A 25,758-nucleotide genomic window follows, 5' to 3' on the forward strand; every position below is an offset into this window, starting at 1 on the left:
TGCTCAATTCTCTGCACTCACTGGAATCAAGGATCAATCAATAGTATGAAAACAGAATTATACATATTGCCTGATCAAGGTGCAATTCATTTCAGTTGCTAGAAAAAATGAATGTTTAGAATACAACAAAAAGTTCACATTTTCATTAATAACGTCTGATATGTTTTCAGTACAGGCGGCACTTATTAATTCAATATAAAAGTACTTTCTGAACATTCATATCTTTTCTTTCAATCTCTTGCATTTCACTTAGCATAAGCTAATGCCTGGCCCTGCTGATGCAATTATTATATGTATTATTTATGTGTGTGTGTATATATATATATATATATATATCTTTCTTTCTTTCAGTAGGGCAGCACTCCGCTTCTTTGTGTGTATCCCCGGGTGCAAGGTAAAGTCATTCCATATGCAATAAACCAGACCAGCAACACCGGGTTTTCTTATTCAAAACAACTGTATTAAAAGGTGGATGTACAGCCGACGTGACGTTTTGGTCCCATCAGGGAAAGGTCCCTGATGGGACTGAAACGTCAGGTCAGCTGTACATCCACCTTTTAATACAGTTGTTTTGAATAAGAAAACCCGGTGTTGCTGGTCTGATTTATAGTATATATATATATATATATATATATATATATATATATATATATATATATATATATATATATATATATGTGTGTGTGCTGGTTCGTACAAAATAGTATAGTATTGTAATGATGACGTCAAAGGTTATTGTGACTCATAGGTGTATATAACCTTTGACGTCATTATGGGGGTCAAAACTCTCCATTCTCCACTTCACACGTCACCATACCATTGGCGGGTTTTTTAGGGATTTAAATTTGTATGTTTGTGCACAATATTCTTACACCTGAAGACAGTTCGACCTACAGAGCCGAAAAACGTCGATAAAAAAACTTTGATTTTTTGACACAGTAACAAAGACCTGTTTGGTGCGGTTTTTAATAGAGCTACTATATATATACACCTCGCGGCCTGTTTTAATAGGAGGAGTAGGCTTGGGCCCAGTGAATTATGTGAATGTCAATATAAATCCAAGCACCAATGCCCTATGAGCTAACCCCTGGGCACAGGCACTGCTATCCCCACCTTGGCTTGCCACTGCACATGTGCATGGATGACTTGTGATGTCATGGCGGTTGACTTGCTACAAGGTGCATGTACTCCTCAACCACCAGATTTGGAATTCTACATAGAGGCACCCTATATATATATATATATATATATATATATATATATATATATATATATATATATATATATATATATATATATATATATATATAGTGCCTATACAGTATATAAATACAAGTGCTACTTAGATGAACTATAAGGGGTACTTGAATTTAAGTTCAGGGGTTAAGTAAATGACCCATGTAGTACCTTTTACCCAGTACAACTATGCTATCATACATTCACAGGGCATGGTGCAGCACATTAAAGAAAGATCCCTTATCCAGAAAACCCCAGGTCCCAAGCATTCTGGATAACAGATCCAACCCCTGTAGTCTGAAGGACACAGTTTAAAGTTAATGGTATTCTCTATTTAACTTATGTTTTTATGGCACAACTGCAAATCTTTCTGAGGTTTCAGCGCCGGCTTACAATTTGGGCCGCAGTTAATTCTTCATACCATGAACAAACAAACAAGCATTAGGGTGGCACGTTGTGTCTCACTCTATGTTTATGAGTAAGTAAACACAAGCTAAACATTAGTTCTAAAGAGGCAATAGTGTTTATGAATTCATTACTGACTTTACAACATAATGCTTAAGGGCTTAATGGTCTGGCAGGTGTATCATACAGGCAAATCAGTTGCTAGGTGTGTCTTTTGTTACATTCATCATGACCACGTAAAAGATTTATGTTATAAACATGCTCATTATAAGGCAGAGGCTACACAAGCAGCCGGGCTAGCACTCCATTCAAGTGCTTGGGGCAGGAGGGGAGGGGGACTATTGCAATAAAGTTATGGCTCACCATCAAGTATCAAAGGCAATGTTAGACAAATGTCCATCTGATAAAGGTGTAAGTATCCTCAGCCATCCTGTTTTTGCAAGGGATTCAAATGGTATAGGGGGCCCAACACCCTGTCTTCCACTGGGGCTCCCCACTGTATTCCTCCACCACTTCTCTTGTTGATGTACAACTTCCAGAATGATAAGTGAGTGTCGCTTAGGAAATGCTGGCTGCTATAGGGTTGCCATTAGTCTGTATTGTTACTCGTTGCCAGTGTTAGATAGTAAGGATGGCAACAGTAATCAGATGTTGTAGGCCAATTTGTAATAGATTTTAATGTTTTCTGTAGAGCAGACTTTTAGTGACTCCTTGTTCCTCATACAAAGATGTAGCTACTATAAATAGGCCCTACCTCCCTTTCTCCCTTTTTTACACATACAAGAACTATGAGTCCAAAGTATTTTCTTTTGGATTTCATTCATAATAAATTAAATCCATCCCATTTCGTATTGTTATATTATTTCTAGTGAAAGCAATGAAAACCCTAAAAACCTAGTTAAAGTCAGTCCCAAGCCGTGCAACTACTGCCTGTGGTTGAAATCTTAACATTTGCATCTTGAAGCTTTGGAGAATAGAATAAAGCACAAAGACTGCATGTTTATAAATGACTTTTTTCATAGAAAACGCTTGGTGTGTTTTATGGATAACACTGAAATATTCAAATATTAACTTCTAGAACGATAAGGTGCCTCAATATTCCTAACAGCAGTCTCCTGCATTGTTCAGTATGAATAATGGGCCTGCGGAAGCAGAAACAGCAGACATATTCAATATTTTATATATTTTAAATATATTATGACTGTACAATATTTTTAGTATTTGCTAGCCAAACCCTATTCAATCAAGGGCTGGAGCTTCAAATCTTTTCCTTATTTACATGGGCCTTCAGGGGTACATACACACAGCAGTGCATTTTGTATACATTCCACCTAATGTCAATGCCTGTGTTAAATAGTCTCATGTTTGGAACCAGCAAGAATAGACACTAACGATAATAACAATAGGTCTTAATACATTTTTATTGCATCTAGCTTTCCAGGGGTAAAGACGTGAAAGATCAGTTAACACATGCGTTACTATACGGTATAAAGTATACAAACTGCACTGCAGTAAAGCACATTTAAAGCCACAGTGCAGCATTTATTAAAGGGGGTGTTCACTTTCCTACATTTTTTCAGTTGAGTTGATTTCAGATTGTTCTCCAGAAATTTTTATTTTTCATTTACTTTCCATTTTTTATTTTATTTTTACCATTTTCCAAAATCTAAGTACCTGTCTTTGGTGTTTAAGTCTGGCAGCTCAGTGATTCAGGTGCAGATTGTGAACTGTTACAATTTGCTCCATTAGTTGATACATTTCTCAGCAGCATCTCTGGAATATTAGCAGCTATTGTATCAATTCTAACAGCTGTCACACAAATAGAGCCCTTAGGGCAAGGCCAGACGCGGCGTTTTTACTTTGCGTTTTTAAAAAAGAAATGCCGGGCGTATAAACCACACGCGGCCATCAACATGCATTTTTCAGCACGTAGGTTTCTTTTCCCAACATGCACTTCTGATTGTTCTCATTGAGAATTTGGACGCCATATTTAAATATGCTGCGTATTTACGCAAAGTGTGTTTTCAAACATGCAGATCCCATAGAGTCTATTGATTTGGTAGTTTCTTGACGTATTGGCGTTTCTGCTGAAAAACGCCAATACTGGCATCCAGCTTGCAAGCGCCCTGTGTGAATTGCCATAGTGCGTTTTCCATTAGTTTCAGTGGTAGTGCAGTTTATGCGTATTTACGCCTGGCGGAGCTTTTTTAAAAACGCCACGTCTGGCCTTGCCCTTATGTGCCTACCCTCACCAATAACTTTGTAAAGTCACATGCAAACATAACCTGCTTTACTGAACAATATAAAATGTGATGGTTCTTTCTCGTTGTTCCTATCAACTTTGTAATGTTAAAAGCATAAATAAAACCTATAAAAAAAAATTCAAACAAATGGATCAATTAATGTATCAATTTAGAACTGTTTACAGGGTCGGCGACTCCCCCTCCCAGAGCTGCTTCAGAAGATAAAAAATAAAACCTTACACTTCAATATTAGAAAAACAGTCACACCTATAAAATAGTAAGTAATTGATAAATGACTTTATTTCTGGTGAACAATCTGAAAACAACTAAACTGAAAAAAGTTTTCACCAATCTATAACCACAGCTATGTATTAAGACTCTCTTCAGAACAGATAACTGCAGATTGGATTTTTTTCTATTTAAACCACAGACAGAAACAACCCTGCTCTGCTCCTTTATAATACATTGGACCTTCACATATTTGCGAATAGCATAAGTGAGGAAGGAAAAATATTTGAATAGTTCACATCTCCTATACTTTTCAGAGGTATTAACCCAGCCAGATGATTTAAAGTGCCTAATGCTAATGTAGCTCAGTGTATAAGAACTATACATTCAATGTATATATATTTTTCAATTGAACATGCTTGGCTGTGTAGATACATGTCCTTTTTCCGTTTGCAAAGATGCTATACACTATTGCTGAAGTCATGGGAGTACCATATATTTTTCCACCTATAAAATCAGCCATATTCTCCTACTTTATTTTACATGTTAACTAGGAAGGCCATACAATAACCATAAAATGATGCTGGTTTATGATCTTTATGATCCAATACGTCAGTAAGTCATGTAAACCCTGTGCTATCAGCACTTTACTCTTGGGTTCTACAAGTGCACATAATTGTGTTGTGATTCTGTTACTAAAGGAAGCTTAATTATTATCTTCTGTCAAATAAAAATGCTTTGGAAGACTTCACAAAATTAACGATTCTTTTTCATATTCTCAGTGCATTCCAGCCAGTCAAGAAAGTAAAAGAAATTGTTTGGCACAATATAAAGATCATTGTTATAGTCTAAAAAACATGAAAGGCAAACTGCTGTACAGAACTCAATTGAGAGGACATCTTTAAAAATGGTCTGACGCTGTGCTTGGGAAGAGCGAAAACAATAAGAATGATCTTACTGGCTTCCGTATGAACATCCAGACTATGAACATGCTAACTCTAAGCAAACATTCCAAAACCTTGCTGGTGGGATGGCACAGCTTAGAAACAATAGGCAACATATTACACAGATGCTGATTCCATTTAACCTGCTTACACAGAGCAGAACAATTGAATCCCAAGATGGAAAGGGCAGGTATGTTGGAAATTCTTGCATTTTCCAGGTTCATCCTCTCAGTGCTCTTCTGTTTCTTTTTATTGTTTCATTCTGTCCCGCTCTATATTCCTTAAAGCTTCAGTACACCAGTCAATCATAACAGACTCAAAACTGTGATGTCTGGGTAAAAGATATGGCATCTGATTTATCAACAGCAAAGCCTCCATTCACATAGGATTTTTTGACATCACCGTCATCCTCGTTCTCTAGTACAGTTGGCTCAATGGCGAATGGGTTGGCGATATTTACTTCAGATGTTACATCCATTAGCTCAAGTTCTCTTTTGGAGAGTTTCTCAACAATGCCTGTCCCAAAGGCGTCTCCAAGCACATTAACCATTGTTCTAAACCGGTCCCTATAGAACAAGAGGAGTTGGTCATAAATGAGAACATTACATACAAACATACACTATATGACTACAAAGTATGAAGACATGTGCCTGTCCAAGTCACATTGCAAAACCAAGAGCATAAAGCAAGGAATTGTCAGAAATGTCATTATACAGCATAAAGTGTCAGAAATGACATGGGAGACTTTAACTAACTTACTACTTAAGTAGTAAGAAAAGGTATCTGCATACTTTGGCCATGGAATGGGCTTTCAGTTCACAGCCACAATCCCTTTTATTGTAAGGTAAATCTTTTTTTTAGCTCTAAAGGCTTTAACATTTTAAAAACAGAAGTAAAATAAACACTATTATTCTTTTAACTTTATTTAGGTTGAGACTTAAGGTGGCCATACACTATAAGATCCGCTTGTTTATTGATATTTCCCTGATATGCCTTCCAAAGGCAGGACGGTATCAGGCTAATCTGATCATTCGTATTATAACGATGGCAATGGGCGCCGACAGGACGAGGAAAACATCAACTAACTGATGAGGTCCTCAATCGCAAAGGAAAATCAAACTTGCCTGATTGATATCTGGACGATTTTTGCCAAGATATCAATCGGAAAGGCCTGTCGAAAAGCCCATATACATGGGCAGATAAACTACCTAAAGGACCGATATCGGCAGCTAAAATCTGCCCGTGTTATGGCCATTTTAAGACTTTTCCATATAATTATACTTGTTTTGAAATTTTTATCAGAAAGGGGGATGTTGTAAGAAATTAATGTGACTTTTTTGGAACAACAAACGACTAAAAGTTATAAAAGTTATTCAGCAGTTCTGCTATTCTGTGAAACTCCTGTTTTCAGATGCCTTTAAAACTGTTTTCAACCTTTTTTGCATCTGTTCTTATCAATAAGTGGGTTGTAAAAGACACACAATAAATTGTATCATAAAAAAGGCGGTAACTGGGGGCAACAAAATGTTTATTATCTACAAGGCAGGGATGTCATAGGTGGCAATTAGCAGAATCTAGAGCGCTAATCTGACATATTTATCATTTACAAGTTCCTTGACTGTAAAAGCTTGTGTAACTTAATCAGCATTAGCAATTGCTTAATCCTTCTGGGCATTCCTTCATAAGAACATTCTGTGCCATATTCAAGTTAAAAACAAGCAGCACGAGGCAGAGCACATATATATAGATATATATATATACTTACAGAAGCCAGTCAACTGCTATGATAAGTGTAACATCCTCGGCCGGCAGCCCCACAGCACTGAGGACAATCACCATGGTTACCAATCCGGCCTGCGGTACTCCTGCTGCTCCCACACTTGCTGCTGTAGCAGTTACACTACAATCCACACACAGAGAAAGGAATATCACTATAGAAACCCTTAACATTTCAAGAATTAAAATTCTATACATCTGTATTTTGGAAAAGTAGTTGTCATGGTCATGTAATGTAATGGTGCCAAACATTAATTTTTATGGTAGGAAGGTTGCAGTTGACACCCTCCAGCTCCCGCTATAATGGGTCCTAAGGCTACAAACTGAACATTGTTGCATTATGGAAACCTTATTGCTTATGATATACAAAAAGATTAACTGTGCATAATTTTATTTTTAGAGTTAAAAAATAGAAAGCAATGTAAAAAGTCTGCTTTAATAGCACTTTCCCTTTAATGTATGTCTAGATTTATTATATTTAGCTAGCCAAATGAAATATGCTTTTTAATGCAATTACGATTGCTAGAAAACAATAATGTGGCATATGGACATGCTATCCAGCCTGGAGACCAATAAATACATTTACTGAGTTCCTACTGTAAGTGCTAAATGCAGAGATTTACTGATGGGAATAAATATAGGCCACATGACAGTCTTAGCATCATAAAATTGATTTATAATTAAAGAATAGCAATCTGCCCTGAACGTCCAGTTGTGATGCAGTAGATAAGAGTGTGGAATTTATAGCAAAAATTCACAGTGTGGTTGGAATGGCACTGTTAAAGGGGAACTATAATGAAACATGATTTTTATGCCATGTCTCCCCAAACAACCTCTGTTTATTCACTTAAGTAAAAAATTAGACATCCACCACATATGTTCAACTGAGCATGACAAAAACTAAAGTCCTAAAGCCTCCCTTTCCTATTCCACTGCAAATGCAGAAGGAATAACTTTACCTTATAGTGACTATCTGACCAACATCAAGATTCATGTCGTTAAGTTGTGCAATAAATACAGCGGCTACTGCTTCGTACAGGGCTGTTCCATCCATGTTAATTGTGGCTCCCACTGGTAAAACAAATCTGGTGATTCTTTTGTCCACGCGGTTTTTCTCTTCGGCACAGCGGAAGGTAACAGGCAAGGTAGCTGAACTGGAGCAAAAGGAAACACAATATTTTCAGACCACTGGGAAAGTTTTGGGAATAAAATATAAGTATCAGAGTTCATCATTTATATTCTGTGCAATATACTAACTGTAATCAATAGAACATACTTCCAACACATGCAATACTAAATGGACTTACAGTGAACACAGATGGAGCACACTTGTTTCTATGAATATTTATCCTTGAACAATATTTTATCAGAGAATGTGTCATAAAAATCTACATTGGGTATGCCCAAGCTATGACTTTTTATTTAGCTTAGCATGCATGATTGGCCATTTTCGGCAATACAATTAACTCAGTCAGTCTAAGGAATAAAGCATACTGTTTTAGAAGGGATCCAGAGCTTAATAAATAAAGGTAGCATATACCTTGATGATATCATGAGTGCAGTAAGTAGGGCCTGGGCCATGCCCATTGCGAAGCGGAAGGGGTTCTTTCTCACTATTACAAGGTAGATCAGTGGGAGAATGACAATGGAATGGATTGCAAGTCTGAAAAGAAGAACATACACGCCATTAGAAATGACATATAGGAAATTACTTTGGAAACATTTTTGAAAAACGTTCTGTGATTATTTGTTTGTTGGAAAAAATTACTTATTCTTGGCATTTTTTCAAGAAATTAATTTTGCAGATTCCATAAATTACACAATGAAGAAATACAACTCCAAAAAATGAAATATCTGATCCTTCAGTTATCTTCACTTAAGCTTTCATGAGTTTTTGCTTAACAAATGGTCAATGTTACACCAAAATAACCCCCCTTAATATACAGTATGTATGCAGGCCTTAAAGCTACGGTCAGACGTGGCCTTTGCAGGCCAAGAAACAGCCGATCTGCTCACCTCAGCTTTGTGATTTTATTGTACCTACAGGCACTCTGTTTCATGCTAGGTGCGTTCCCACAGGAAAATCCACTCCAAGTATCTGTATCTAGGCCAATGCTGTGCCAGTGCATTAATACACAGGCTGTGAAACATCCAAATCTAGATTTAGCCTTAGGGGCATAATTATCAAAGTATGAAAATAAAGCTCAACAAATTTCACTAGAGGAAACCCTCTATTCATAATGACAGATGAGCTCTATTTCACTTTTTTGCTAAATGTGCCACAGTTAATTATATTTGCTTTATATTTGACAGCAGAATTCGCAATAAAAGCAACCAAAAACTACAGGGAATTGTAAATGTATCAGTCAATTATACAGAAATTGAACAACACCTTTAAGTGTTTTTTGCACTTGATAAAAAAGTTACCAATGTTGTCCTATTGGTTTGCTCCTCCTAGGCAAAACAACATTGATTGATCCATTTAAGAATGAGCCGTCTCATTACTATAGTTCTGACACCAAATTTTCACCTACCCACTGAGAACTGTTGCCATATACAGGCCAAGCTTCCGAAAAATTTCCCAGTCATTAACTTCAATAATCTTTCCAGCAATCAGAAATAAGATACCCACTGGCATGTACCTAGAATATATAAAATATATACAATAATCGTGTTTAGTGGTAAAAACAACAATACATCTAAACTCATTTATAAACTACTACATAGCAATCTATAAAAGTGTCCATATACTGCCATTTTAATTTTCCAGCATGTCTATGTTTACTGGGAAAACACAAGAGGACCCATTTACAAACTGCAACTTTAGGTGAAAATCGGTGTTGTCCATAAAGGTATCACAGCCGCTCAATGTACTTCTACATAGTTGAGCTCAGCACTGCTGCCTCCCTTCCGCTATTGATGCAGGGGAACCCTGGAGATACTGGAGCCTGCATCTATGGATACAAGGCACTTGCGCTGAAAAAATCATGCACATGGGTTATTTTTTTAGGTTTTGGCCACAATTGCATCTGATGCACCACCACCTCACAGCTGCAATCACACTGCAATTATGGGATAAAACACTACATTCCCCCACATGCAGTAAAAGGCACTAGATTTGCCCAGGAGCAGTAACCCGTAGCAACCAATCAGCAGGTAGAATTTACTGGTCACTTGTTTAAAAGCAAACATCTTATTGGTTGCTATGGGTTATTGCTGCTGGGCAAACAGTGCCTTTTACTACATAACCCCCTTAGTGTGTAAAAAAATGTTGAATTGCACCCAAAATTGCACTGTGCACATCTGACTGCTGCCTTAGTATTATATTGGGAACTTAAGCCACTGACAGATTTGTCCTTGTTTTTTAAGAGTGCGAGTGAAAGAAAGATAATGCACAGATTGTTCCATAGATGACAGTTATTTGTATATTCTGCTTAGAACATCACTACTGACACACATATATCATTGTTTTATACACCAAAATAGTATCAATTATAGTACAGGTATGGGACCTTTTATCCAGAATGCTTGGGACCTGGGGTTTTCTGGATAACAGATCTTTCTGTAATTTGGATCTTCATACCTTAAGTCTACTATAAAATCATGTAAACATGTACATGTAAAATTGCTTCCAATAAGGATTAATTATATCTAAGTTTGGATCAAGTACAAGCTACTGTTTTATTATTACAGAGAAAAAGGAAATCATTTTCAGAAATTTGTATTAATTGGATAAAATTAAGTTTATGGGAGATAGCCTTTAATTAATTCAGAGCTTTCCAGATAGTCTAATCCCATACCTGTACTAACCATTGGGCTAATACAACTTGAATTCATGTAACGGTAACAATGTTTCAAAAAACGCACCCACATTCTGCATCTGAACACACAACAGGAATGCAAGATCCTTCTCTTTTCTAGCAGTTTTCCACTTACCACATGATGATCTGAACTATCTGCATTGTAGCATCATTTAAGGCATTGAAAAAATCCACCAATACTTGTCCCTTCTCTCCCATTTTCCCAATCACAATTCCAAAAACGAGGCAAAAGACGATGAGACCAAGTACATTCACTCCATCGGTGTATAGGCCGACTATTTTATATTCTTTTGATTTGTTCTGTGGCTGGTTCAATGAAAAGTACAGTTATATTAATAGGCTTATTAGAAAGAGTGACTGAATAGAGATTTTAAGATTTAAGATTTTTAATACATTTATATTGAGAGCCCTTCAATTACAAACGTGTCTGGCTAAGTCCGATTGGGTCACAGAATGCAAGAATAGGTGGAGTGTGATTTTTGTGTTTGGGAAACCCTATTAAAGATATTTTCTACATACATTCCATCATAGTACCCCAGGGCTAAGTCCATGCATAATGGTTACCAATGCACATGACAGGATAAATCCACTTACAGTTTCATGTATAATACCCCAGAACAAAGGACAATATAAATCCATTACATGGCAGAATAACTGCTGAGGCTATTACATGTATATGATACTGATACATAATTTGCCAATTTCATGTATAATGCCTACTTCCATGTTTGATGATACCTTAGAACACTTTGTAGGATAATGCATTGCTAATTTTATGTACGATATGCAAAATACAAGGCAGTTACACAAATACAGGGACAACTCCATGTAGGAATATGTACCTTCAAAAACACTTGGCAGAAAAAGTAAAGTGAGCATGTTATTGATATTATAATAAAATAGACTCATGGGTGTGCTTCAACCACAGACTTCATCTGTTCAATGATGGATTTGATTTTTAAGATTCAGATACATGTTCAAGAACATGATTGTGAATTTTAACGGGAAATTTTACTTAAAAAAATGTACTAGTGCCCTGATACCAGTAGACAAATGTGTGGTAGTAGGAACATTTCTAGGGGTGTGATCATGGAGACTTGGCCTTGGAATAAAATGGGTATATTAGCTCTAAGCAGTCTTAAAAATCATACACAAAAAAGATAATTTACACTGCACATGATACTTGTGGTTACCGTTTACCTCCCTAATAAAATATCTGAAATTGCTGTATTACATGCCAGGACTGGAACATTGAGATGATAACACTACCTGTTGATCAGCCAATGCCAATAGAGCCAAATCGATTGTGTAGTTCCCTTCTACAGTGCTGTTCTTGTCAGGCTCCTTTGATGGCTTAAGCTCTTCCCGCTTGGTTTTGTACTGCAAGAGAGTTATAGTTGTATAGTTAGTCACAATAGTTGTATATCTCCTAACATCTAGGTGAAGGTTAGTTAGCAATTCTTGACATGTTATAGTCAGGTAAAAGGAAGAATATGCTCTATTTACCATATAACCTATCCTGTATGAAAACTATGTAATATATATATATAAACAACAATGAACAATACATATAACCCTAACATAAGTTTTACTGCAACAAGGTGCAGACACAGTGATCAGTTACTTGCTCAATAGACTGACCAATAGAAACTCACTTATACTTATGAGCATCAGGCATGCCAAGTCAAACTTCACATTGGTGTCAGTTTTTCATGTAAAGGCCAGTAACAGAGCCAAATTAAAATGCCGCATATGTATTTGTATTTGGCATCTGAATGCAATAGGGACTTAGATTGTGAGCTCCTCTTGTGGCAAGGACTGGTGTGAATGAAGTATAATCTCTGTAAACCACTATGAAATACATTGGCACTGGTATAAACGTTCATATATAACATAGAACACATAACAGAGAAAAATTGATACAGTGTAAATGATTATCTTACCTGTTGGAAGCAGGCTTGGACTAAGTTTTCTGGGAACATATTTCTAGGAAATAAAGACAAATCTTCTCAAAAACTATCCTTGTGAAGTTCTGTTTCTCAGTATTAGGAAAACGATAAACTGTTCTTATCCTTTAGGGTATATTACATTATTACCAACAAACACATTTTTCCTTGATGTCTGACAATAAAGGGGAATTAACTTTAATTCATTTGAATCTCAAACAGCTGCACAACAACAACAAGAAAACAAAGAATAAAACATAAAGATTAATTGCAAAACTGCTTTAGAATGCCACTTTCTAGTTCATAATAAAAGCTAGTTCAGGGCAATTAGGACTCATTTACCATTATAATGGAAGGCAGGGGTGCAAAAAGCCAAAACAATTTCATAATGTGCCATTTTTTTAAATCTATGTACCCTGCAGGCACACCCATGAACACAGACAATGTTTGGGGTGGAGGGAGAGTCTTACTGCCTGCCCTATGGCTGGCCTGTGCCCACTGACCTTGTGCGAGATGCAAATTCCAGACAGACCCCGAGCAGAAGTGCTCAATGCAGTAACACTACAGGGTGTGTTTTTGTTTTTTTGTGCCCCTAAATGCTCTTGCACTTCTGGTCAGGGTCTTGAAATGACCCCCAATTTTGTGCATATTTCTGCTTAAAGGGCATGTAACCCCCCCCCCACACATACACAAATGTAATCCGGGAACAGCCTCTAAGAAATCTTTAGATACATGCCACTCTGGTTGTTAAAAGGTTAACAGTAAGGCTGCAGCATCCCCTTAATCACTTAGAAATCCGTCTACTCCTCTAACCCACTCTGCCCCTCCCTCAGGCATTTACACTGGCTGTTGGCTCATTAGCATGCTCAGTTCTTCTCAGCTCAAATTACACACCATCCAGTCTAACAGCAAATGAAGAGATAGCTGTCTGATCCTATTTTTTTCTCCTAACCAAATCTCCTGAGCTCAGCTTAACCATTACAATGCTCAACCCCAGCAGAACTTTTTATCAAAGTATGTTGTGTCTGTGTAACCCTGCATTCTGCATTGCATGAACTTTACATCACACATGTCCTGTTTGCAGATGTCAATGTTACTGATGATGTGTCAGAGGGAAAATGGCCACCAGGTGGAAGCTGCTATTTGTTTTAGGAAAATGTGATGGTGCTGGCAAATGGAGGGGTATATGCAATACAAATTATGTGGCTTGGGTGGGGAAAATATGCCCAAGTTATATACATGGTAGGAAAATGTAGGCTTTACGTGTCCTTTAAGGTCATACTGTAGAACAAAGTGACAGAAGGTGAAATATTCTCAAAGCAAAATATTTCTGCGTACAAAGTATTGGTTTTGGATACACTATAGGGCTGCTAACAAAACAAGTACATAATAAAACAGACATTATCTATGGGCACAGAATATCCATTGTTGTGTAACTAAGCATGTACAATAATACTAGGCTAGCATTTGTTTGATTTGTGCAACAGCAAGCACTAACCACAGAAATACTCTGCTGGAAAGACACTGGCACCAAGCCTTAAAACAGGGTAAATTAACACAGTGTATTGCTCCGTGTCCTTAACACTGTGATTTTATTTTATTCATTACACCATGGGTATATATTTAGCCTTAACCTAAGTACATAAAGTGACTGTGTCAAATGTTTGGTCTATTTACTATTATGAACGGAATGATTTTTCAAAAGTAAATGTAGTTTAAAGGAAATTCCACTCAACAAGTGTTTGTTTTGTTTTAAATCATTATGTTGTTTTAACTTAACCAGTAAGTTATTACATACTCGAACTTCAAATATTTCCACATAAGTAAATAAGGCTCTTTTCAGCATTTTTACAGCTCTCCTATGTGAATAACAGGACAGCCTTTCACATGACATCTCATATCTCTTTTGGTTATTTCAAATGGCAAGCTTACTGTTTTATTATGATCCATTATCTGACTGTGATAACACATTATCGATAATCTCAGGGCAGATATTGTAATCTGAGAGTCATTACAATGCCAGCCAGGAAATGTAGACAATGACAACAAGGAAACGAATACTAAAAATCATGGATCATTTAGTGCATTAGTATGATATGGTTATCTTGCATCCATATATGATATATTGTCAATGTAATGGAAGCTGTACTCCTCTTAAAAGTTTCTGCCCTTGAATAAGGTCTCTTCCTCTTGGGGCCTTGTGCCTCGGGCTCCTTGAAACCTTTCTCCAGCAATTAAAGTCTAAAGAGAGATCTTTGGGTCAGAGAACCCATCTGACACCACAGACTGTGTAAAAAGTGGAGTGAAACATTACTGGTGATATTGCTCATAGCAACCAATGAGATCTTTGTTTTTCTTTTGTTGAAATCTAATTGCTGATTGGTTGCTCTGAGCAACATCCACTCCCTTTAAAACAGCATAATAAATAGGGCCCTATGTATGGGGAACCTTAGTCCACAACTGGAGTTACTCATATAGGGATTTTCTTAATAAGTGAAAATACCTACTCCCCTTTGTCCTAATCTCCATCTGAGATATAAGTGTACACCTCTCCGTGTCGAGGCAATAAAGTTTACTAGCACTATTAATTGTGCCTTCAAAAAGTATGACAGAAGCTTTAGGAAAATAAAATACCTTTATAAAAGCAATCAAACATTTTAAAAGGCAAGGAGTTTTACAGATTTTTACTTTTGCCATATAAACTGTTCAATATTCATTAATCACTAATTATCTATAACACCTTTCTGGTTTTGGTTATGCCTCCTTCACATAATAAAAGCTTCCAGGGCAACACATGAAAAAGTCAATTGCAAATGGTCACATGATTAAATAGGGTAATGTGCTATTCAGAAGAGATGTCTGGTTTGCTGCAATGGCTTTACAACCTGACATGTGTCTATTTTATAAATGTTATGTAAGTTTCAAGAGAATGTTTAATAAAAACCCTCATCCAATCATAGAATGAAAAAGTTCTCTATTCAAAAGCCAATCTGAGCCAAGTGCAATAGAAACAACATTTCAATGAGATAAAATGCAGACGAATGCTAGATGAAATAACGTAATCCAATTTGTTTTTCATTGCCAGTGCATTGTACATCATATAATAAATAAAGGCACAGTTATATCAGGAAGAATCCAGGAGACTTTACCTTAGCAGGTCCAATAGTGCATCCACTGTAGTGACTTCTGGTGTGCTGCCTGTCCTGTCAATTTCATCAGCACTCTGGGACACCCCCGGCTTGATACTCACCACCAATACAATGCCTGTATATAACATGAAAAATGCTCAAATATTTAATATTTAATATGCATAGAGGTTCCATCTCTGGTAATCAAATGCACAATTGATAACATATGTCTGGAGAATGCTATACACTGAATCCTATTTTAGTATATGGTGTAAACAACAAAGATGCACATTGATATTAACTGAAAAAATAATTTCATGTAATTAAAATATTTATTTATGTGTAATATTAATTATCAGAAATACCCTACAAAGGGAAATGTGGAAACTATTACCTTTATGCACAAGTATATTTCTACAAATTAGAGGAAGCATATACTGCTTGCCTTGGTTAAGGCAATTTCATAGATTTTAACAGAATACAGGTATGGGATCGGTTATTCGGAAACCAGTTATCCAGAAAGCTTCGAATTGCAAAAAGGCCGTCTCCCATAGGCTCCATTTTATTCAATTAATCCAAATTTTTAAAAATTATTTCCTTTTTCTCCATATTAATAAAACTGTACCTTGTACTTGATCCAAACTAAGATATAATTAATCCTTATTGGAGGCAAAACCAATCTTTTGGGTTTATTTAATGTTTACATGATTTTCTAGTAGACTATGGTATGAAGATCCAAATTACGGAAAGATAAGCCCAGGTTCCGAGCATTCTGGATAATGTGTACCATACCTGTAGCACCATTTAGTAATGACAGATACACAGTGTTGATCTTTCAACTCTTCCCATCTCACATCTGCAGTCCATAGATTTAAAAAAAGAGTTTCATCTTAGGTGTCAGTATCTCTTTAAGTCTGCCAGCCTCCTCGCCAAAACCTACCCAGTTCTACATAGCTGTGCAAATATATTGAGGTTTTTATTGCTCCTTACCTAAAATAACAGCTATAACAGTGGTGCAGAAATAATACACAATAGCTCGCAGGCCAATTTTTCCTGAAACACTGGAGTCCAGGGCAGCAACACCTACGTACGAGGAAAAAGGACATTTATGAATTTAGAGCAACTAACCTTTCAAAGAAAATACATCAGCTAAAAAGTACAGTAGGGAATACACAGCCACAGCAAAATGTCTTCACATATTTCATAATGCAGTATATTGAAAGCATTGGGGATAATTGCTAACATTTTAATTAATGCCATCTATCTTGACATCCCATAGCAGCAATCACTATATTGCCTTTCCTTTATTTCTTCCTTATTGCCTTCTATAACCGCCTACACCAGCAAATATATCAAGGCATGAAAGAAGTTTGCTTTGGAACATTTCTTCCCAAACAGCCACTAGGGGGACGTCCTTAATACCACATAACCTTATAGGTATCCCCTTAAAGGTACAATATCATTTTGATGCAACAAATCTAACATTTTCTGATAAAAGATAGAGATCAACAAAAGATGTAATTTAATCATGACAGTCTTGTTTTTTCAGACTTGAAAGCCTAAGGCTAATGGCACACAGAGAAAAGATCATCTTTTCTTTAATTGTGCTTTCTATGCAGGCAGACAAAAGTCAATATGCTTCCTGTGAGTTTATTATTATTATTTTTTAACATGTATTTATAAAGCACCAACATATTCTGCAACAATTTATATATTTTGGAGCAAAAACACAAAAAAAAGTATGCATTATCCTGGGAGAACTAACCTTGTTTATTTATTAACAAAAGCATTGGATTTAAATGTTCCTTGGACACTATCATGTACACCATATGACTGAGCTTGCCAGCTCCAGGGTCATAAGATAAGATACTGATTGATTTACTGATTGATTACCACCAATAAATGATAATTCCATCATAGCACATCATCGCATGGATAAATGATCAATGAAAATTATACTCCCCCTTCCCCACAGGAGTAGATGCTCTGAAATGTTGTCCCATTTTACATATACAGGGATGATTCTGTCCTTTGCTCAGTTATACTCACTAACATAAACTATACTACAGTTGAATATCGTCAGTTTAATTATATAACACCTACAGAAGAAAAAGGACCTAATACAGATCGCCAGTGTTGTTTACCAAGTCTGTGTAAAATCCAATGAATAAATTATGGAGAAAGGGTGTGTACCTGTGATCATACTTGACACAATTAATGGCAAAATGATGAGTTTAAGCATTCTCATCAGAATCTCTCCTGGAAAAGCAAAATAGATCTTGTCCAGATTAGAAAGCTTGCCATATTCCCGAACCAACACTCCCAGCCCAATACCTGTAACAAAGGAGAAGAGAATAAATGACATACCAAACTTGGGACAGTACTGACTGAGCTACTAAAAAAAAGATAATAGAAACAAGAATTGAAACAAGTGCATTAAACATAATTTTTTAAAATAAATGCTTCTAAATTGCTGATTATGATGTCACATAAATGCAAAGTAAGACAGAAATATTTCCTATAAAGAAGTTCATTTTCCTTTAAATACAACACTGTGGGCCTTATTTATCAAAATACGAAAAAATAGAGAGAAAATCCGAATCGTATAAATTTTTTGAATTTTTGCCTGAAAAGTCTGAAATAGTTGGATTTTTGGGCAAATTCCAGCACCAGACAACAGAAACTTTCAAATAGAATAGGGACCTTTCCCACTGACTTATACACAACCCTGACAGGTCTGAGATGGAGTATATTCGGATTCAGGCTTTTTGCATCCTCGGGATATAATAAATCTTGAAAATTTCAAGTTTTTTTTCAACTAAAAATTTGAATTTTATAGTTAAAAAAACCTCAATTTTTTTGAGTTTTTTGATTAGGACTTTAATAAATAACCCCCTGCTTGTTAAAGGAGAAGGAAAGCTACGGAGGCATTTTATTGCCAATAGATTAGTTGCAATAGTGCAAGCTAGAATGCTATAATTATTCTGTAGAATGTTTTACCATACCTGAGTAAAAATCTCTAGAAGCTCTCTGTTTGTTTAGGATAGTAGCTGCCATATCAGCTTGGTGTGACATCACTTCCTGCCTGAGCCTCTCCTTGCTCACTCATTGCTCTGGGCTCAGATTACAGCAGAGAATGTGGTGGGGGGGAAGAGGAGCAAACTGAGCATGCTCATGCCCAGGGCAAGGAGGTTTAAGCTGAAGACAGGAAGTCTGATACAGAAGCCCATGAGTACACAATAGAAGGAAAGAAATGAAGTGTTTCCTTTGACAGGGGACTCCGAGCAGCATTACTTTGGGGGGTTTACTGGTATATTTAGGTGGACCTTTCTGATAAGCCTTACTTAGTTTTAACCTTTCCTTCTCCTTTAAAATATTTGCACAATAGTATGTATTGTCAATACTTATTGAACCTCTAAGCATTCTGTCATTGTATCACTGATATAAATGCATATTTACCCACAATCATTGAGTAGATTTTACTAGGGGCTTCAAATTAAGGTAACACTGCAGAACAGAGTGTAGCTCTCTTATTGTTTATTATACCCCATGCAAGATAAATTCATGTTTGCAGTGACTATACTGGAGTTCATACTATATATTTTATACATATTATATATACTTATTATATACATGTCTTCTTCATGTAAATGCTAAATGCTGTGGCTGTTATAAAGGCACATATGTATTATCTATGGTCAGGCCCAGAAGATGCTGGGCTCTGGGCTCTCCTACAAGAAATCTGGCCCTATATATGTTTTAGCAGACATATAATGCCCTTAACATGCTCATCCAACTTCATAGAAGTATTTTAACCTCTACTGCACTTCTACGTCATGATTTTTTCATGCTAAGCATATGATGCTGAAGCATTCTTCTTCTCTGCAGTAAGCAGAGCACCACACTTTTTAAACCAGCTCCTCGTCTGTCCTTACCCTGCCTATATCAGCTGGTTTGTGCCTAGCGCTTTACTGACAGAGGGTATTGATGTGATTATACTGTGGGGCACAGATTGCCATCAGATGCCAAAGCTTCTTGGTCTGGTTCTGACTTACAGGGCACAAGTTCACAGAGATATCAGTTTGGTGTTTGTACTTATACTGTTTATTGCTCATTTATGATGAACAATTTATCATGTGAGGCAGATAATACATTTATAAATTCATCACAGATAAAACTGACAACAGATGTACAAAAGAGAATAATAAAGCTCTTAAAAATGTTTTTTTTTTGTTTGGTTCATTTGCACTGCAAGTTGGCCAATAGATAGAAATGCAATTTTTACCCAATCTGTGCTAAACTTATATGTGCAATTAATCAAAGTGTTCTAGATAAACCGCGACTCTCCCCAGTGATACTAAAAAGATCAATAGAATATATACTATATACAAATTAAAACAATTTAATGTGCCATTTACCAGGTTAGCACAGCTTGATATCCAAACACCATAAATTTATTAAAAAAAATCAATTCCCAGGTATATGTAAATATTCCCAATACATCCTCAGAGGTGAACAGTTAACATTACTATTCAGACATTACTTCGAAATACACTCCACATACCGATTATGTAACAGCATTTCTCTTTAAACTATCAGGAAAGAATAAAAACAGTTGCACAATCACAGCTCTTACAATGTGGATTTCCTGAAACTAGAACTTAATGGCATAAAAACACTTTTTATATCTATATAGGGTCACTCTCTCAGAGTTCTTTCTATAAATCCTTTACTATGCAGTTTCATATAGCACTAACCTCCTTCCCCTATATATAAAACACCATACTAAACTTTAAAACGAGGGAGCTCCGCTTCTCCATTCCCTGCTGTGCATAGTTTGGTATCATGCCACCCAAATGTTGCGTCCTGCGTCACCATGCCTAATCTTCCAGTGGGACTTGGGCACAGCAAACTTTAACGCAAGTCCTGCTAGAAGAATAGGTTTTTCTTAAAATTAACTGGAAAGGCAGTTTTGACCCGGACAGCCCTTCAAAAAAACGGGTTGTCCGGGTCAAAACCAGACAGGTGTGTGAAAAATGAACTGTTTATAATAAAATGCAGTGAGGAAATTGCTTTAGACTGCAATTTGGTCTCCCAGTCTCCCGTCTGCTTTGATTCCAACAAAAATAGTTTTAAAGAATCTCCATACTTTGCATTCTTTTTTTTATTTGGGCTTAGATGACCTTTACTTGGGCAAGTTTATAAATCTAGTCATGACTTTGACCAACCACATTGACTGGTGCCTTTTGGGATTTAGGAATGGAATAAATTAAAGCATTTTAAATTTGTTTACCCTGTCCTTATTTCTATGCAAATCAGAAGGAATTGTGAAAGGAAGTCCAATTCCTCTCCTAAAATTTCCATTTTAATGAAATACCTTATAGGCCAACGCTCATGACTGGGTTATAAAACAAGGATGTAAGTGGAATTAATCTGCAACTTCTCCTGTTGGTTTACAGCCCAATGAAAAAGCATTAGCCTACAGGGAATTCCATGACTTTCTCCAATTTCCTTCTGAAATGGAACAAATACATATTGTCTCATATTGTATATATGATTACATATGACTACATGGACGCACAACAGTGTTATCTCTTTAGCACCCCATTATTGAAAATATCTCCTTTCAGTATGAGAAGGGTACAATCACCCTGTGCTTCTTTGAAGCTACAAAAGGCACACAGTCAATGGAATCATGATTTCCATAAAGTCACAATGGGCTCTAGATCTGGAAGTATTACATAGCCACAAATCTAGATAATGAACCTGCAGTGCAGTTAATCTTAAAGGGGCTGTTCACCTTTGAGTTAACTTTTAGTATGTTATACTAAAAGTTATGTTTAGTAATGCCATTTCTTAGCAACTTTTCAAGAGTTCTTCATTTTTGTATAGTTTTTTTTTATTATTTGCCTTCTTCTTCTGCATTTTTACAGCTGTCAGATTGGGGCCACTGACAATCAAAATAACTATTAGTCTGTGACGCTAAAATTTTACTGTTGTTACTTTTTATTACTTATCTTTCTATTCAGGCCCTCTGCTATTCATATTGTATATGCTAGCAAGCAGATAGCTGTTGAAATTCCACACTGGAGAGGTGATGAACAAAAAGCTAAATAAATCAGAAACCACAAAGAATAAAAAATGAAAACCAAATGCAAATAGTCTTAGCAGGGAAGAGATCTGATTTGACTGAAATGGGAAGGCCATCTCCTACAGACTCCATTTTAATCAAATAATTAGAAATTTGAAAATGTATTTCTTTGTAATAATAAAACAGTATATTGTACTAGATCCCAACTAAGATATAATTAATCCTTATTGGAGGCAAAAAAATCTTATTGGGTTATTAAGGAGGTAAATTTATTAAGGTTCCAGTTGTATTTCCACAAAAAAGTTAAGTTTTTAGAGTCAAAAATCCAATTTTTTAAAATAAAACTACATTTTTTCAGGATTCATTATACCCCGACCCTGGAAATAGCTCAATTTGGAAAATACACCATCTTAACCTGTCGAGGTCATGTAGAAGTCAATGGCAGAGGTCCCTCAAACCATTTGAAGATTTGAAATTAACAGCTTTCATGATGTTCAAGTTTTTTCCGGAGAGTTTTGACCGAAAACTCGATCAATTCAATCGATTCGAGGGTTTTTTTTCACCGAAAAATCAATTCGAGTTTTCGGGTTGTTAACCTGATTTCGAGTTTTTTCTTAAATTAGGTCTAAAAAACTGTAATATTTGACCTTTAATAAATAGCCCTCCTACTGTTTAAATGATTTTTTCTAACAGACAAAGTATGGAGATCCAAATTACGGAAAGATACCTTATCCATAATACCCCATATCCTGAGCATTCAGGATAACAGGTCCCATACCAGTAGTAATATAATATAGAGATGGATTTTTTTTGGACATCGCACACACACCCCAGCTCAACATGTCACACCAATTATTTTAGTATAAAACGTTGTGATCATGATCTATATTAATGAAGTGACATGGTAGAACATGGAGAGCTATATGAGCCAAATGGACTATTAGAGAATTAATATGCGTGTGTTTAGCGCCAGGAAAAATAAAATCTAGACAAATATAATTGGTAGCAATACATTCATCTCCTCTACTCGAATGCAAAGAGGGACTAAAATAAATAAGTAACAAAAAAGAAACCCAATCTGTGGTTCCCAGATGAAAACACACATTATACTAAAATAGTTTTCAACCAATGAATGGCAACAATGATTTCTAATGTTTTCAGGGGTCTGTGTGTTTTCAGACTGATTTACTTCTCAACAAGTGGCCCAGACCAAATAGTCTGCAGAAATGGCTACTTCTGCCAGTTATTAAGTTCATGGTTTCTGTATTGTTATTTTGTTGCATCTTTCCTCTCAAAGGCATAGACTTATCTCGTCACTTCTCAAAAATGAACTACAAGTTATTGATTGGCAGGTTAATTAGCTTCTTCTAGAACTGACCATGTGCAAAAGTGATAGATTCAAAGCTCCACTGGGGCAGGGACTGATGTGAATGATCTGTAAAGTGCTGTGGAATAAGTCTGCTATATAAAAAAAAGAATAGTGCAGAAAATGTTCACAATCGCATTGCCTGCATGTAAGGATACACATTGGGGGGAATTCACAAAAATTGTGATATTGAGACAAAATAAAAGTGGAGCTAAAAGTGTTGGATTTCCCACCAAATTCACAAATCTCTATCTCCACTTTTGTGAATTTGCACAATATTTTAAAGAATTTGTCTTTTCTGAATTTGTCTTTAACTCTTACTAAACCTGTCAGTCAGCCATCAAGTTGGAATTTCCGGGGGAGGGGTTTATTTTACCTAAAAAAATTATAATGTTTTTTAGGATAACCTGGGCTTTCTAAATTACATGTTTGTGTAATTCCACTTCTGTAACAAGATATAAGGGTCTAAATAAAAGAAATCCTATTTTGCATAATATAGAGATTCGTATCAGAAATATGCTTTATTATCTTAGGTCCAGTGCTGCTAAAACTAAAAAATTGCCTGGGAGGCTTTACTTTTCCTTTAGAAAATATATTTGCTCTCTTAACTGGCATACACATGGAGCAATCAGAATGGTAGAGCATTGCTCAGGGATTTGTGATACAAAAGGATTGTGTACATGATGTTTCTAGCTATAAAATCTGTATAGAAGGTCATCACTTGACCTGTGGTACAGTGGTACTGCACTCAAGCACCTGAACAAAAGAATGGGACCAAAAAAACATGCAATCTAAATGTTTGTGGTCTGAATTACAGGATTGAAAATCGTTTTGCCAGAGTTTTTAGGACCTTGGAGCAGAGAGGACATGAGCTAAGCACCCTCAGGTAAAGCTAAGTATGTCTATTAACAATTTGGTGCTTTTGGTGTAGCCTACCAAACAGTTAAAAAATGATGGCACATAAAGGATGACAGTTGTCAAAATAACAGTTCGCAGTATCTGGAAACAGAAATTGTCATAAAAGGAGACAAGTTGGGATAATGTACTGTACGGGTTTTTTTATTATAGAGTTGAATTCTACTTTAACAGTCACCTTTGGCTTTGGGCCTGGCCCTCAGCTACTCAGGTGCTGCCAAGACTTACCATACGAGAATCCAGTAACTCCCACAGGGCAGGCAAAGGTGCCAAATGTATTCTCTGGGGAAGGAGCTGGTAAGGAAGGAGCTGGATGTAGTTAGAGAAGCTGAGTCAGAATCAGATAACAGGAGCATAATCATGAGGCAAACTCAAGGCCAGGAACAGGAGAGGGTCAGAACCAGGAAGTCACACAGGGGACAGGAGCAGGAGTCAAAGTAACACAAAGCAGTATTTGTACTGTAGCACCTAGGAACAAGCACACTTGACCTATAAGGGGAAGTGAGTCAGTGCAAAGCAGGGGGTTTTATAGCCAGACTTAGACGCAAAGATCTCATCGTACGAATCGAGGATTCATACGATTTTAGGACCATGTGTGGAGAGTCCCGACATTTTTCGTTAGGCGGAGATCGGTCGTTTGGACAGGTTAGAAAATTTCTGTCGGCTGCTGATAATATCTCTGCATGTATTGACGATCGTACGATTTTCAGTGGGAGACTGTCACTAGCTTTGCCTATCGTACTATTGCTGTCAGGGGCAGAACATCGGCTGATTTGTTCTTTATTAACTACTTTATTTGGTCGGAATGGTAAGACTTTGACCTGAATGGGTAGAGGCAGGTCGGGAGATGGGAAAGTCCAATCTTACATTGATTCGTACGAACAGATTTTTGCATCTGTGGCCAGCTTAATGGCTTACACTGTTCACGGTGTCCAGATTAGTAACAGGTGAAACAAGCCATGCCTACTTAAAAATACATGGATAGCAATAGCAGTGAACCAGGACCTTAGCTGCCTGCTCATATAGAGTAGAGGTAATTTAGACAACACCAGGTCAATGGTTTAACTCCAGGCAGGATGTTACAGCTCACTCCAAATGCATTGACACCATTCAAGTTTTCAAATGGAGGTTTTATTCCTTATTGGGAATGTTTATATGAACTGAGTTAATATAAAGATGCAAATATATGTATTCTAATGATACTGAAAGCACTATTGAGCTGGGCCATTTATAATACTTATAAATTAATTTATTAAGATCAAGCAGCTAACAGTTTACCATGAAAACATGGAAGTGCCAAGAACTCAAATGAGCCATATGCAAAGGTTTATCACTGACAGTGGGGAAGTTAATGGCAGCTATTTCCAACATTGGAATGTCACAATTACTACAGGAAAACTGCAGCATACTATCAGCCAGAAAAGGATGAAATGCATGCTGTTAACCCAGATTGACTTGGTTAAATTAATGTACCATTTTCCCTTCAGTGAGCGACAGATTTTCTAGAGTATAAATATGCATGCCCTAATTCACCAAAAGCTATCACTGTGTACTGAGCAAGAATGATTATTAAACAAAAATTTTTTTTGACATGAGCTTATTCAGTTGGGCTTTTGTAGAAAAGTTACACAAACACTAAGCTGAAATGCCCAGAAAAAA

At 36.5% G+C, this 25,758-nt stretch overlaps 1 protein-coding gene across 1 annotated transcript in view; it reads right to left on the minus strand.

Moving 5' to 3' along the window:
• Positions 1–4,125: 4,125 nt before the first annotated feature.
• The window catches only part of slc1a1.L (solute carrier family 1 (neuronal/epithelial high affinity glutamate transporter, system Xag), member 1 L homeolog), a 44,459-nt gene continuing 22,826 nt past the window's right edge, over positions 4,126–25,758 (minus strand). Inside the window, exons 3-13 of the mRNA XM_041564088.1 lie at positions 17,921–18,061; positions 16,718–16,810; positions 15,749–15,863; positions 12,597–12,639; positions 11,923–12,033; positions 10,769–10,959; positions 9,367–9,474; positions 8,373–8,495; positions 7,792–7,986; positions 6,822–6,956; positions 4,126–5,622 (exon numbers count right to left, since the gene is read on the minus strand). Of these exons, the coding sequence (XP_041420022.1) occupies positions 5,373–5,622; positions 6,822–6,956; positions 7,792–7,986; positions 8,373–8,495; positions 9,367–9,474; positions 10,769–10,959; positions 11,923–12,033; positions 12,597–12,639; positions 15,749–15,863; positions 16,718–16,810; positions 17,921–18,061 (1,505 nt within the window). The 3' untranslated portion in view covers positions 4,126–5,372. The remainder of the gene's footprint in view (positions 5,623–6,821; positions 6,957–7,791; positions 7,987–8,372; positions 8,496–9,366; positions 9,475–10,768; positions 10,960–11,922; positions 12,034–12,596; positions 12,640–15,748; positions 15,864–16,717; positions 16,811–17,920; positions 18,062–25,758) is intronic.

The sequence above is a fragment of the Xenopus laevis genome, chromosome 1L (genome assembly GCF_017654675.1).
Source record: "Xenopus laevis strain J_2021 chromosome 1L, Xenopus_laevis_v10.1, whole genome shotgun sequence".
Taxonomy (NCBI): Eukaryota; Metazoa; Chordata; class Amphibia; order Anura; family Pipidae; genus Xenopus; species Xenopus laevis.